Genomic DNA, 16,066 nt, shown 5'->3' with positions numbered 1-16,066 from the left:
AAAAATAAATAAATAAATAATAAAATAAAACATGGCCAGCCTATGTGGTTTGAATACAGACATTTTGGCAAGATATGACAATGGCAAAAGCTCAAAGACTTATGCCAAATGCCCTTAAATTACATTTTGACTAACAGCCTGCATGGACCAGCAGGATGTTTTGAAATAGCCTTTTTGGATTGGAGCAAAGGACTTTCCTCCCTCTCCCTCCATCTTATTAAAATGTTTCATTTCATTTTGGTGGTAGTAAAGACAGTATCCAATTCAAGTATGAAAGATGGAGATCATGCCAGGAAGGAGTATTAATCACAAAATAGAGAGAACCTTGGGATGTTTAATTTTGTTCATAATTTAAAGGCATGTATATTCCTTCACACCAAATATAAGTTTTTTTAACACTGTTTTCCTAAGGTAACAACTCATTAATTTGCTTTAGTTTGTACATATCAGGGATGGGCAACTGGTACAGGTCCAGAGGCCAATTTTTTTTAGGACTGCTAAAAATGCCAAAAACAAAAACAAATATAAGAACCCTGGAAGTCTAATTCTCATTTTGGAAAATGGATAATTTTTGATTGTATGCAGTGTGCCAGAAGACTGCAACCAATGTTAAAAGGTGCATTGTTTCTCCTGAATATTTTTTAGGAGAAGCAATTCACTTTTAAAAAAAACTAGTAAAAGGATAGTCTTCTGAAGCTAGACAGTTTGAACACTCCAAAAACATCCTTTAGGTTTGACCAAAAAGAAATAAATTGAAGTTTAAAGTCAGTTTAAAAGCTGGGGATGAACAGCTAAAGGGCTCTCATGTTATCTGGTCTTTGGTTCTTTTGGGAAAGTGTGGGCTGATCTCTATACATTGAAAGTGTCTCAGATTGTGAGATAGGTTAATGGAAAATAAAAGAAAATTCATGTTCTTGTGGGGAATGGCAACATTTCAGAAGGCATGTAGGCTTTTATAACTGGAAGCACCATGTCAGTTATCTGTGCAAAAGCAATGACTAAAACATCAATATCAGTAATTCTTGGTAACTTTACACAGGCATGAAGACCAAGGCATCCAATTTTCATTAGTTAATAAACTTATAGATGTTTGCAGGCCTTCCAGACTGGAAAGAAACAGAGATCATGGTACAATGATATCTGTGCTCATGATTAAACAGAACTATGATGGCACACAAGCTGGTAGCTATCCCTAGAATTACCAAAGCACTAGGAAAACTTGCAACTATTTGCTTGTTGCCAATGGTTGAAAACCACTGAACTCACATCTAAATAAGACAATACCTGGCTGTGAACGTGGGTGACCTAAATTACACCTTACTAATGACACTTCACATCAAAACATCAGGATTTGAACACATAATGAAACAACTGCATGGTGGCCTTCACTGCATGTCTAACCTAAGTCCACATGCTATTAATTCCACATTTTAGTTTGCTTTCAGAGTTGTATGAATTGGTCCTCAATGTCATACACCCCCCACCCCTTTACTGGCTTTAGAAAGTTGAGTTGAGTAATGCCAGATATTCTTCACAGCAAATATGTGTTTGCTGCTTCCACAGCAATGTAAAGGCCTCAAAGGTCTCTTTTAAACTGTCAGTCTAACATCAAAGGCTGCAAGCAACACCTTCTGAGCCATCAAGGTTTTGTTGTTTACATTTCTGGACATCAACATCTTTGTACCTGCCCTTCTGGTCTTTCCTTCTTTATTCAAGCTATAAATTCTATTTCTAGGCTCTGCTTTTCATGTTAGATCTCTCTTGTACTGTACACTCAGAATAGCCCCTTCACCCCTTATGTTTTCTTACATGAAATGTAGAGTAGAAAATCAGTCAGAAATGTGGTGACTGTAAGGTTTCTACTCAGACAGCTTGATTTATATTCCAGAACATAATATGTAAAAACCAGATCTACTGCTTTCTAAGCTAAGCAGGTCAGATCGTAACCAGTATATGGATGGGAGACAAACTGAGGACCATGCAGATGACCTTCTGAGCTTCGTGGAAGATGAAAATGAAAATATGTACATTTAGATGACATTGTTATCCAATAGAACCATATCAGGGAAATTGTCAGGTGTTTGTTATGTCCAATTTGGATGAAGACTTTTAAGTTATTGTATAGTACTATTTCAGGTTAGAAGATCTATTAAGAAATTGGATGCAAATATTCGGAGGAACCCATATGACCATTACATATTGCACTATGTAGCACTGCTATGTAGTAGATTTCAGCCAGACCCCACAACCCTACTTAGGCAGTAGTTGTTGGGATTGGTGTGCATCCATTTCCATGTCAATCAAGAAACAACTGCCTTGGGCTGGGTGGCTCTATCCAGAGTCTGGCTGTCATGAGCTAGCTTCAATGCATCTGGGAAGCTCTTTCATAGTGAATAGCTATATGGATGTATGCTCAGTTGACTACTCACTGAATTCTACATGGACCTTTCTAATGAACATCCTGAGTCCATCATGATATTGTGGGTCCTGAGTAATCTATTATTTTAAAATATATGATCCATCCCCAGTTTTAAGGTCTTTGGGGGAGGACTTTCCCTTGGCCCCACCAACATCACAGAGATATTTGGTGAGGACATAGGAAAAGGCTTTCTTAATGGCTGCTCCTAGGCTGTGAAACTCCCTTCCGCAGGAAATCCAATTAACCCTTCTCCCTGCCCTTCTTCTGCAAGGAGGTTAAGACCATTTTATTCAGGGAGGCCTTGCATTTTTAATCACACGGCAGAACAATCTTTAAAACTGGTGTGCTGTGTTTTTATCTTGTATGTTTTCAATTATGTTTTAAATGTATTTTAATCTGTTTTTAAGCATGTGCTTTTAATATGACTTATTATTCTTTAAACTTTTGTAATATAACATTTAGATAATTTTTTTATTTCAAATTGGGCACCTTGGTCCCATGGCAGGAGAAAGTCTGAGTAGAAACAAAATGAAATAATGAAATAAATAAACTAGACTCTGCAAGCCCAACATCTGCACATTCCACGTGTAGCTGGAGTGTGGCACTGTATTTATGTGACAACAGATAATGAGCAAAATGCAAACATTGCTGTGCTTGCAGAAGAGTAAATAAGTGTTGTGATTGTATAGCTATTGATTCATTTGAAATATATTCATATTTGATTATGGAGGTATTTCTAGTGGATTAATTTTAAAAAGCATAATGCCAAGCACAAGATTATGGCTGGAATCCTCTTGGTGTCATACTCATGCCTTACAGCTATAGTTGGCCCTCTGTTTCCATTGATTTTTTATCCATGGATTCAATCACCCACAGCTTGAATATTAAAAAATAATACACATTCCCATAAGGAAACCTTGATTTTTGCCATTTTATATAAGGGACACCACTTCACTATGCCATTGTATTTAATGGGATTTGAGCATCCACAGATTTTGGTATCCATGGGGATCTTGGAACCAAACCCCAACGGATACCAAGGGCCCACTGTACTTATATTTATAGGTTGTTGTTGAAAGATACTTCTGGTACCTCCCTTGTGCAATGATCCATTGATTTTTCTGCAATCTTTTTTCTGTTGCCAGGATGCCTCCCAACACATATTTAATTACTGGGGGAAAGTAGGATATGTGTGTGTGTGTGACGTGTGTGTGTGTGTGTGTGAGAGAGAGAGCGAGACCAGTATGTTTCTGCAGTTCAATGTACAAACAAGACAGAAGCATCCTCCACAGATTTGGGAAGATGATTTTTTTTCTTCATGTGTCTGGTTGCAGAAACACAACTGTCTATTACCTGAGTCCTGATTGCCCATCTTTGCCCCATAAATTGCTGTTTGTGCAGGTGTCCTGGCAGCAGAAACGCAGGTTGTGTACAGAGGGAGAGGAATAGGAAACAGAGCTACATCTGGTGGTGTATGTTAGTGATATATGGCATAAGTCCACCTTATGTCTATGTTTGTTTGGTTTTTGGTCATTGCAGAAGTTGGTATTCAATTCCACAGTCTGCAAAGACCATAGCTCCCCCATCTCAAATCACCCCTGTACTACAATAGCCCTACATACCAGATGTCCTAACCACAAAGGAGGACAAGGCACCCCAAAATGGAGGACATTCAAGAAAAATGGAGGACATGACAAAATAAAAGCTAAAAACACTAACAGAAGTATAAACTTGTGCTTCTTCATCATGCTCAAAGACAGAAGACTGAAATGTAGGACATGTTCTGGAAAAGAAAGACATCTGGTCACCCTGGCCACATCCATGCCCATACTAGTGCAGATGGAGAGCTGGGAGAAATCAGGAAAACACCTGGCTATATTCCCATATCCAGACACCGACCAATGATATCATCTGTTAAGACTTTAGAGGATCCCTGTATATCTTGGTGGAAGATGTCCTCAGTCTTCTGGCTATGGGAATACATGCTTCCTCACCCTTCTTTCAACAGCAACAGGATGGCAAGGTGGGAAGGTTTACAGTGCAATGGTGAGTCCTGGGGTGGTGATGGGGAACAGTTTATACATGTGAAACTGTTACACTATGTACAACCATCTAGAATTGTGGCCTATGTGTATGGCAGATGCTGCTTATTTTACACTTTTTATCTGTATTCAAGAGAGAGCAATATAAAACTATCTTAAGTCCAAGTCCTTATGACTGAAAATTCACCTGAAAGACATTTCATTATTAAAAACAACAGCAACAAAGACATGAAAATGTGTGTAATAATTGGAATCAGATCAGTTAACACAAAGTAGAACATCTGTCATGAAAGAAAAAAAGGACATACTAAATTTACTAGGCTTTGCCTTGATCCCTGATCCAGTACGTTTCTTCCATTCTTTATAACCAAGTGCTGTTTTTAGTCATTCATTTTAGCAACCCATAATTCATTACACTTTGCATGGCTGTTGAAAAGTTTGAAATTTAATACAGGGGCAAGGCATAAAATAATCAAAAATGTGGCAAAAGGGGAACATAGCTCCTAGCAATTCAGATCATGCTTTGGTTTTGACATGAACCTTGAAACTTAAGTATTTGGTTCAATAGAAAGAGTTGGTTAATAATTAGTAAAGTGTACCATAAGATTAATGTGTCTGCTGAAGCAGTCTGACCCCCAAAAGAGGCCAGTACTGAGGGGAATTATAGATGGGCTTGGAAAGTAATAACCTTATGTTTATTACTCACTCGAACCATCTTTTATCCCAGTCTATGGCCACTTCAAAAAGTGTCATTGCTTTTGTGTTCCCATGAGGAATTCAAACTGTTATATTGTCCAGAGAGCTACCTGACCCATAGATGTTAACATTTCCATTTATTCTCCAAGCAACACTATACAATGTGTTTTAACAAATAACTCTTTCAAATATAGTACAAAATAAAAGCAATGGGATTGCTGTGAGTGAGTGACAGTATCTCTTGCATCACACTCCAGTATGGGATCCTTAATCTGTTTAAAACAAAGGTATAATTAAGCTTAAAAGGGGTGCTATATATTCCTAAATATTTCTCCTTTAGATAGCAGCCTTAAATACACATGGAAGGAAGCAAACTCCATGGCAATAATTGGGGTTTACTTTCACATAAACAATCTAGCAAGAAATTACCCTTCCTAAATGACTTCCGTGTGTGACCTTCATGGTAAAATATGTGCTGCCCCATACTAGATTGTGGTTGTATTTACAAATTGGCAATGCTATCATGTTTTACAGTGATCACCTGTAATGAGGGGTGGAAGTCCTCATTTCAAGCACCCAAATGATTTCTCTGCCTAAGTGTGGATCAGCACCAAAAAACTGAGAGTACTAACAATTGTTTTCAATTCCTGCCATACACAATATTTTCTGAATTATAGTCAATGTAGATTTGATTATTAATTACAATTTCAATTAATCTAGCATGCCACTCTTAATTATTGGGAGTGCATTAGTCAATGTTTCTTTAGGTAATGGCTATCCATCTATCTATCTAGATATGGGAAAGTGTTCAGATACACAACTTTCACAATTTCTGATCAATGAAATGATGACTATGCTGACTTGAGCTGCAGTTTAACAACCTCTGGAAGCCCACACATTTCCCATGTTGAGGCATATTCTTCTCTTATATACATAGTGGGTCAAATGTTACACTACTCCCCACAAAAGACTTGGAGAGCCATTGCTTAAAATTTCTACTCTCTTCTCTTTTTATACTTTCTTTTTTTCTTTTTCTCTTCTGCTACCATCTTATCACTTCTTATTTTAGAATTCCCTGTCATTACTCTCTAACTTATAAACAGTTGTTTGAGATGTTAAATTTCAAATAGTGTTTTATACTACATGGGACATGTAATATGCTTTGCTCCACTGTATTTAAATCCTGATTATATTCTAGAGAAAATCCTTCACACAAACTTGTATTTTTTTAACATTAATTTCAGCAATGTTACATCTAAGTTAGTTTGGTTCCAGCTACAGAAACCACTAGCAGCTGCCTAGGTTTGATCCAGATACTGTACTGCATTAGCATTAGTTTGGTGAATTTTACCACATTCAAACTTCCTTTGAAAATAACTCAGCTGAAAATAATGTTTTCCTTTTTGACTGATTCTCACCATAAAATGTTTTATGGTACTGGGCAGGCAGGTTACTCTGGCATATGAAAACAAACCACATAAATGATCTTATTTTGCCTTCAAACACATGTGGAAGGCTATGTGCTTTAAGATTTTTTTTCCAGCCATACACTTGGATAACCCACACTGTGTGTAGCAGATACAGTTGCTGCTGGTACACTGCTGCAAACAGAAAAATATCCAGTGGGAGCCCCAGGAGCAAGCAGTGAGGCAACCCACAACAGTTTAGTCTGCTGTATAAAATCTGGAGTCACCCTGAATATAGACATAGCATGACTGTGAGTTTCATTTTCATTGAATTTCTCAGACTGCCACCAGCATTCTCATTTTATCATCGTGCTGCATAACAGTACAGGTTAAACAGATATCCAAAGTTATCCAGTTTGATGGATTTTCCTCCCTTACTGTCTGCAGGATTTTTCTCCACCAACTAAAATATTTTTGTATGCATTTTTGAAAAAATATATACACATTTCTGGTTGTGAGCATTTCCTTGTGTATAATTTTTAAAAGAAAAATAAGATGCTTGGAGTTTCCTCCGAGTGAAGTGAAAATAAAAGATATCTGCAAGCTTTCATGTCTTGCAAAACACAAACTGGATAAATTTGTACAAAATCTCAGTTAATAAAATATCCCCCCTACACACATTTCTGTATCTAGAATATATTCATGATCTTGAAGCGGTTAATCTGAAGATATTAATCAGGATGTTTAGTACAAGGGAGACATTCCCGTGTACTTGGAAAAATGTTAACAACCAACTAACTCACCTTATAATCAATTTTAAAGTCTTTCTCTCTCTCTCTCTCTCTCTCTCTCTCTCTCTCTCTCTCTCTCTCACACACACACACACACAGAGAGAGGTGGGAATTGCATGGCTTTCTAGATATTGTGGGACTGTTGCAATCAACACCATCTGGTGGAACACAATTCCCATCCCTGATAAAACATGAAAGAATTAATGGCAAAATCTATAGGCTAGATCCAGGAAATCTCCACCTCCATATCTACACCAGCACAGGAGTGGTAGCGGCAAAGACAGCTCTCTTGCCTTCATTTCTTCCACATTTTGCAATAGCAGTGGGGCTTCCAGGCATGACTCTGTTCTCCTGTGCACTGATGGGGCATGGATACATTGTTTGGGTGTGTTCTACCTGTTTTAACATACACTGTGGAGAAGGAGCACACTTCACAGTGTAAGGTTTAGTCCAGATATTCTAGGGAAGCTGGAATGCACTTGTCAAGTGGCTGAGAGAGTAGACACACAGGAAAGCCCCTTAGCTGATCTTGCTCACCAGAGTTGATGATGCTCTGAAGTACAAGATACCTCCTTGAACAATGCCATTCAAAGTCGTATGCTGGCCTAATACAGATTTATGCCTGGGATATGTCACCAACATAATCATGGCATATGAGTATACAATGGACCTGAAGAAAATAGAATCCACATCAAAAACCATTTTCCTGCTACACCCACATTTGCACATAAAACGTTTTCATAAAGCTCTACCTGTGCTTGCCCGCTTGTGTGCAGTGGCGGATGTGGCGAGGTCTGATGATGTGTTGGGTGTGCATGCAGGTGTGAGTGAGAGTGGTGGTGTGGATGGTTCTGCTGGTGATGTGCTTGAGGATGAGAATGGTGTGCTGGATGCTGATGCTGCTGGTGTGGGTATGGATGATGAGGTGGAAGTGTCTGATGCTGATGTGGATGTGAGTGCATATGATGGTGGGCAGTCTGGTCTTGTCGGGAGCTCATCATTTCCATCATATGGCCCATGGTGTTCATATTTCCATTTGACATTCCTGCAGGATGATGAGTCAATGCTGCCTTCAACCTCTGCAACAAAATGAGAAGAGAATATTCAGTAATCTACATACCTACATGCATGTGTATGTGTGTGTGTATCATTGTATAAGACATTGCTTGCCTCGCATTTTCTTAATTTTTTCAAACATTTTCCACTGCATTAGATTTATGGGTTTTGTATTGTTTATTAATTTCTTAAATAGGAAATATACTTCTTAACATGATGCAAATTAAGCAGATGAATATACCAAAATCTCTGTTATTGACACCAGTACGATATTAAATTGTTTCACTTTGGCTGAATAAGGAATTGTGTATTTCTGAGGAGAAATGCTAAAATACCAGATTCATAAAATCTTTTGCATCTTTAAGATAACCTTCACAGATGTGGTATTAAAGAGGAAAATAATATTTTTTCTTATTTCAATACATTTTCAGTTTCATAATGCATTTGCTATTGCAACAGCAAAATAGAACAAATCTCTGGACAAATTTAGTATTCTACTCTATAGTCCTTCAGCTCTGGCTCACTGTAGTGTGAAAGAAAATGAATTACTTTTCAAAAGTATGACTGGCCCAACCTCTCTTCACATCCCTGGTTGTCATTAAAAGGGAGAGATGTATATATAGCTCTGAGGGATACGACCATTGCCTATGGCTGGAGGGCAAGAAAGCAACACAATAGTTTGACCAGCAATCAGAGGCAAACCTCAAAAGTGCTGGAAATGGGTAGAAATATTGAAACATGCCAAATTGTTGAAATCATCTAAGTACAGCGTATTCAATAGAGACTCTGAGACTAACATTAACAAAGGTGATCCATGGGGATTTTGTACAATTATAAGAGGCACAATGTGATGTCAGTGGGATGCTGAATATGCTTTGGATTTTAGTCCAAATTCTAAAGGAGCTATCCTAGGTCAGAAACTCTATCCCTTAATCAATTCAGCATGTTGGACAGTTCCTTTAAAGCTCAAACAAAACGGTAGAGTAAATTCACTGCTCCAATGGTTTGGAGCCACCAACCATTACAAGATAACAGGCCTTTTAAAATCATTTTGTTGCAAAACAGTCACCAAAGTGGCTACCAAATGAATATAACATCCAGTACAAAGAGTCTCATGACTGGAAAGACAACTGTTTATGAAGTGTTGCAGGAATTAATTATGCTGAGCATATTTAGAAAAGGGGCAGACATAAAAGTGTTGATATTCGTTTCATTATGTTGTTTGTACAGGAAATAGTGTGCAATTTTGTTTGCCATTTCGTGCTCTTTCCTCAAGCATAAAATGAAACAGTGTAAGGAGGTGAGGATCCTCTCCCAAGAAGCTGTGACGTTTTCTGTGCATAATAAAAAAGACTGTGAGTGTAGGTTTTGACTGCAAAGCTATGCAGTTTCTCAAACCCTCATGCAGTTCTCAGAAACTACACAGTTTATGTTGCGCCCGGAACAACAACAAAAAAGTTCCCATAATTTGTGGGAACTTTTGTCATGACACTTTTCTTACTGCCTACATTTCTCAAGTGTTTGGGAACTCCAAATTTCATCTCAGTCAGGAAACTGACCAATTTTTGTTCCATCTCTCACACACGCATGCACCCCCTCTACAAATGCTTTAAATATATTAAGAATATTTGCCATATTATCATCTCTTTCTCTCTTTTGCCTTTTTTGTTTATACTGAAGTCCTGCTAAGTAACTTATTGTAATATATTCCTTTTTCAAAAAATGTTGGTTACATATTTTAAAGTGTGTTGAACTGTTTGCTTTCGAATGCATTTTTAGTTACTTTTAACCTAGACCACGAAAAGATGCTAATAATCCTAAGAGATTTTGTAAAGGGATATTTTTAGCACCTTTCTGAGAGTTGCCTCTGTTTGTTGATATGCTTATCTCCCTTTTGGATGATGTCTGGAAGCATAAGGAGAGAGGAAGCATAAATCACTTATCCAGTTTCTTTCAAATATCTGGGATAACTCTTTAATGATGTCAGAGACTGACCAACAGAAAAAGCAGTTATTTTTCCAAGTCAGTCTAAGAAACAAGTTATCATCTAAATGCATAGGGCGAATTCCAAATTTAGAATAGACCTATTGAAATATGTGGATCTTTTTGTTGTGTTGTATGCCTTAAAGTAGTTTTGATCTTGGTGATCCAGAAGCAAACTTATCACAGGATTTTCTTGCCAAGGTTTTTTCAGAGCAGGTTTGCTACTGCCTTCCTCTGAGGCTGAGAGAGTGTGACTTTCCCAAGGTTACCCAGTGGGTTTCCATGACTGAGCTGGGATTTGAACCCTTGTCTCCAGAGTCATAGTCCAACACTTAAACTGCTACCCCATGCTGGCTCTGTGTAACTTTTCTGTCATTATATAAGCCTCGCTGATTTTAATAGGTCAGATCTTGTTGAAACAAATGTGGATTTTGTTGATAGACAGGAACTGAAAGTGTAAATGTTATCATTAAAGGGAAAAATGGGGGAAATGAAACTGAATATTTATTGAAGAAATCAAGTACCAAATGGAAATTCTAGTCTGAAGTTGCTTTCATTATCACTTAAGCTAAGGGATTTTAGTGTTAACATAGATTAAACATAAGTCAGCATCCCTGGGCACTGCTCTATTTTCACTTAACTACTTGTAGAAGAATAGTTTTCTGTATCGAGAGGTAACCAAGTTAACAATCTGCTGAGTTGAACTGAGCACAATCTGTACCCTTAGAGGCACTCTGTCTAAAGTGGTCTCTTTCTAGCACTAGATTTGTTTCATTTCATGTGATCAGCTGATCAACTAATTTTTTCCTGCATACGTTTTATAAAGAAATGCCTTCGTGCTATAAATTCAAATTAAACTTGAATTAAATCCAGAGAATTCACTGCAAGAACACAAGGCTCTGCTTTGCACAGCCAAATAACGTGTGACAGGTAGGCACTGTTTTATACACAGCTTTCCATGTCTTCTTCTGGATCAAAGAACTGTATGATGTTTCAAAACCCATGTCATCTCTCCTGTTTCCCTTTTCTTAATCAACAAGAGGTCTCTCACATTTTCTTAAAATAATCATTCAAAAACAGCGTAATGTTTGCCAAACAACAAGTTATCACAAACATATTTGCCAAATGGTGTATGTACCGCTGCATCTAAAGCAGTAATCCATAAAGTATTATTGTAATTCTGTCTCTATTTAGGAGGCTTGAAACAGAGGTTATTTGTACCTGGTGGGTGTAAGATGGCCAAAAGAAAAGAACAATTGTGTGGAAGAGTACATTTTGGCAGGTAAAGCTTGCCCGTCAAGCCATATGTCCTGAAACAATATATTTTACAGAACTACCAAACGTACTGGAGTCCTGTTCTGTTTTTCATAAGGTCGTGTTATGGCGGGGTGACATCAGATAGTAGTGAAAGAGAAGCTTGGAAAAGTTACTCCCAGAGCACTGAAGTTCAACATGTAACTGTTACCAGCTGTGCATGGAGCTGCAGACGTGGCAAGCATAGGGCCTTTGGTCAATAAAAGTACTGCCCAGTCTTTCCCAACCTGAGACCCTCCAGATACTGAACTATAACTCCCATAACCCAATACTGCTTTGCCAGTGAACTGCGTCTCACAAAACCAGTTGTAACACTGCTCCCATTCATGAATGCTGCATAGCCTACTATTGTACAGAAAAAGTAGTAACAATTTTTTAAATATAGACACAGAGGCTTCATCGGCACTGCAGAAATAATCCAGTTTGATACCCTGGTTCAATGTTATGAAATTCTGAGTATTGTAGCTTGTTATGGGACCAATCCTCTCTAACAGAAAATACTAATTGTCTCAAAAATTACATTTCCCAGAATGTAGCAGTGAGCCGTGGTAATTAAAGTGGTGTCAAACTGGATTATTTTTGCAGTGAGGATGCAATCAGAGAGATCAAAGCTTTTAAAAAACATCCAGAGGGGATCTCAGACTCCAGCATTTTAGAAATCCACTTGAATCTCAGTGTAATGCAGGAATTCAATGAGATTTGATTTTAGAAGACCAAGGTGTCAAAATGCATGCAATTCTGTAAATTTTCCTGACATAATTATATTAATCTCATCAGATTAATTACTATAGTAATCTGATTGGAATGGAATTAAGTTTCACCTAGATCCTGCACTGACCTAGACATGTCAATGTCTAGTCAAGCCAAAACAATTGACAAACCAAGTTTTAACAAGTTAAACCTCCAGCCTTCCCTCATGTCCCTGTCAAAATCAAATTTCTGACAAAACAGGCTAATGAATCATTTGCTCCAAAGAAACAAACCAAAAATTGAAATGCCTTCGCTCATGCCATCTGTATAGGTAAATAAATCTCAAATTAATTGTCCCAAGGAAAGGAGCAGTACCATTAAAAAGAAAGAGAGAGAGAGAGAGAGAGAGAGAAGAAAGTATTTTTCTTTTATCTGTTATCAAGAAAGTCTCTTTCATCCTTACCTCCATTTTAAAAACAAAAATCCGGCTTTTCTGAGGGTTTCCCCTGCTGTACAGAAAAAATGGAGGATTTCTTCTACCACTCTGTGTTTAAAAACACAAATATATATTTTGCTCCAGATGCAAAATAATATATGATGGTAGTGGATGAAATACACCAAAGAAAGATATAGTAAAATACACCAGTGTAAGTCTTTTTCAAGTAAGGCAACCCCCCCCCTCCCCAAAGTAGAATCTGTTGAATGAAATGAGTTGGGCAACTACCATTATTTTGGTAAGAGGCCAGTAACATGTTATACTAAGAGTGTTTATTCAGCCCAAATATAAAACTCCCACAAACCTCTATTTGCCAGAATTTTTATAAATGGTGACTATTAGTCGGTAAATGTGCCCACGCACTGTTTGTACAAATGAGTCTACTTTGATGGTGAACTGCACCATTTGCCATTATAAATGACCTATTTCTCAAGCCCTCCTCCCCTGCTGTTTCCCCAAAGTGTTGGGGTGAAAAAGATCACCATGTGCCTGATGGAACAGTCTGCCTGAAATGTGTGTGGACATGTGTGTGTGTGTATGAGAGAGAGAGAGAGAACTCTACAGCAAAACCATGCCTTCAACTCTCAGAAGAATACATTATTCTGCTTTCTCTCCCCAGACCCTTCAACCACGTCTATTTATTTGAGATTGCAAATCAAGAAAGTCAGAGAAACTTGACATGCAGCTGCTTTCTGTCAGCAGGGGTCATTTCTATGTGGTCTGTGTACTTTACAAGCTCCTTGTTCACTTCTCTCCAGTGGAAGGGTGGGCCAGCTGCCCTGGATCCAAATTCTGGTTACGAAACCAGCTCTCTCTACCTCATCTGGTCCCAAAGAGGCCGAAGTAACTGCTCAACCCGAATCTCTCTTTAACACCATGCTTAGATCAGCCCAACAGTTTGCCTGGCTCCTACAAAACATTTACCACGCACACACAGGCACACCACCATTCATTAAAGCATTGCTGCTTGTGAAGAAGAAAATATTTGATGAAACCTTTTTCCTCTTTCTTTTCAAAGCAGAGGTGTAAACATTACCCAGATTGTGCAACTTGCATAGATTAAATTCTACTAGCTTCTGACTTGTTCACTGATGGCTTATCTGGAGTTATCCATGCATTTTATTTTACAACACAACTATGCAAATAATCTCACTTATACACTCCCGATTTGTTGTTCACACCATTTTTTTATTGGAATCACATCTCTACGCATCTGTGCAGGTTCTGTTTCCCACACGTGTCAGCACTGTGAATAGCGATGGAGTGGATGATATGGATATACTGGAAAACGTGCAAGACATGCAGAGTTTTATCCCAATTTATCCCGGGTCTGTCTGCATCAGTAGCATCACTGGCAGGGTGTGGGGAGGGGTGTGTGGACTGCACCGGATGACACCCCAGAAGGGGGGTTGATACCTGGTCAGCTCCCCCCCTCGGCACTGCTTCAGTCCTCACGGGAACTCCTGGACCCTGTGTGAAAGCTCCTGGGGCCTGCGTGAGCTTTCTTGGGGCCTGCACAGGAGCTCCTGGGGCCATGTGGGTGCCATTCCAGGCTGTGTGGGTGTTCCTGGGGCCTGTGCAGATTCCTCTCCAGCCTGTGCAGACTTCCCTCTGGCCCTTGCGGGCACTCTTGTGTGCTCCTTGACCTGGAAACTCTGCCGGAAGTCCCACCCCCAGAAATACTGCCCCAAACGCCACTGATCTGCATCGGTTGTTCACACAGCTAATAATGTGAATCTTTCAGGAAAACTTGAAAGAAACCCAGAGATCAATTGAGTTTTTTTTAGGTTTTTTTGGCAACTCCCAGAAAAACTTCAAAATTCAGGTGAACAACACAGATTCAACCCACATTCTTCTGTGTTTATTTTCAAATCCCAGGATTCCCTAGGATGGGGCCATGACAGTTAAAGCATTGCCAAGCTGTATTAATCCTGCATGCAGCAGTTGCCTCAGCCTCAAAGGTGCTACTAGATCCTTTTTCCTTTTTCTCACCTCCGTCCTTTAATCTCTGTCCAGCATTCAGCTGCACGCATTATCACTTCCACCCACCGCTCTGACCACATCTCTCCTGTGTTGGCATCCCTTCACTGGCTCCCTCTCCCTTTCCGCATTCAGTATAAGCTCCTGCTGTCGACATTCAAAGCCCTCCATGGACTGGCCCCTCCTTACTTATCAGACCTTCTTTCTCCTCACCTTCCCACCAGGGCCCTCCGTTCTGGTAGTCAAGGTCTGCTGTCTCAGCCCAGGATTTCCTCTGCCCCATCCCGGATTCGCCCCTTTTCACTTGCTGCCCCTCACTCCTGGAACCTTCTTCCTCCACAAGCAAGAGCCATCACTTCTTTAACCAGCTTCAAAACGGAGCTGAAAACCATCCTATTCAGAGAAGCCTTCCCAGGCATCGCATAATTGTCGCTTACTATCTGATGTTCTGTTGTTGGCTGTTTATCGATCCATTTCCTGTATTCCTATGTACTGTATATGTATTATCCTACTTGTGATTATGTATTTTCTCTGGATAATGATTAACCATCCATTATGAAGCCTTGCCCTCCCTCCAGTCCATCTGCCTTGGTCCAGGCCTCAGAGGTTGAGAGGAACTGCTGGACCTCTTACCCTTTCTCGTCACCACTCCCTTCTCCTTCTGTATCATGTCTTTTTTAGATTGTAAGCCTGAGGGCAGGGAACCGTCTAACTAAAAAGATTGCATGTACAGCGCTGTGTAAATTTACAGCGCTTCATAAATAAAGGTTAATAATAATAATAATTTCATGCAGATACAGACTAACACAGCTGACTTTGGATATTATCTTTTAGGTAAAACAGTGTTATTCTATAAGGCTTCTCAGATTTTAGAATAGCTTTGGGGTAGAGTTGTATATTTGTTGATGTTAATGTTATCTGATGTCCTGAAGCTATTCTGAAGTTATTGTTTTGATTATGCTGTGTGTTTTTAAAAAATTTTTGTACAAGACTTTAATAATTGTTAGTTTCCCCCCCAAAAAAAAACAACAACGAAAGATGGGATATCAACATATCAATAAACCAGCAATGCTTTCCACTGAATTGTAAGATGAATGGTGAGTGATAAAGCAGCAGCACAGGGAAAAAAATCTTATCCTTTTTTTTCCAGTTAATCTTTTATTATTATTATTATAAGAAGTCAACATGAAACT

The 16,066-nt window shown here is 38.9% G+C and overlaps 1 protein-coding gene across 9 annotated transcripts in view; it reads right to left on the bottom strand.

The window, feature by feature from the left end:
- Nucleotides 1–16,066, bottom strand: part of CREB5 (cAMP responsive element binding protein 5) — a 329,430-nt gene that overhangs the window by 12,915 nt on the left and 300,449 nt on the right. For all 9 annotated transcript variants that reach the window (XM_042471161.1, XM_042471160.1, XM_042471163.1 and 6 more), the window contains one exon: nucleotides 8,107–8,433. In XM_042471161.1, coding sequence (XP_042327095.1) covers nucleotides 8,107–8,433 — 327 coding nt within the window. The remainder of the gene's footprint in view (nucleotides 1–8,106; nucleotides 8,434–16,066) is intronic.

The sequence above is a fragment of the Sceloporus undulatus genome, chromosome 6, assembly GCF_019175285.1.
Source record: "Sceloporus undulatus isolate JIND9_A2432 ecotype Alabama chromosome 6, SceUnd_v1.1, whole genome shotgun sequence".
Classification (NCBI taxonomy): domain Eukaryota; kingdom Metazoa; phylum Chordata; class Lepidosauria; order Squamata; family Phrynosomatidae; genus Sceloporus; species Sceloporus undulatus.
Note: the sequence above shows the minus strand (reverse complement) of the source record. Positions and strands in the feature narration are given on the sequence as shown.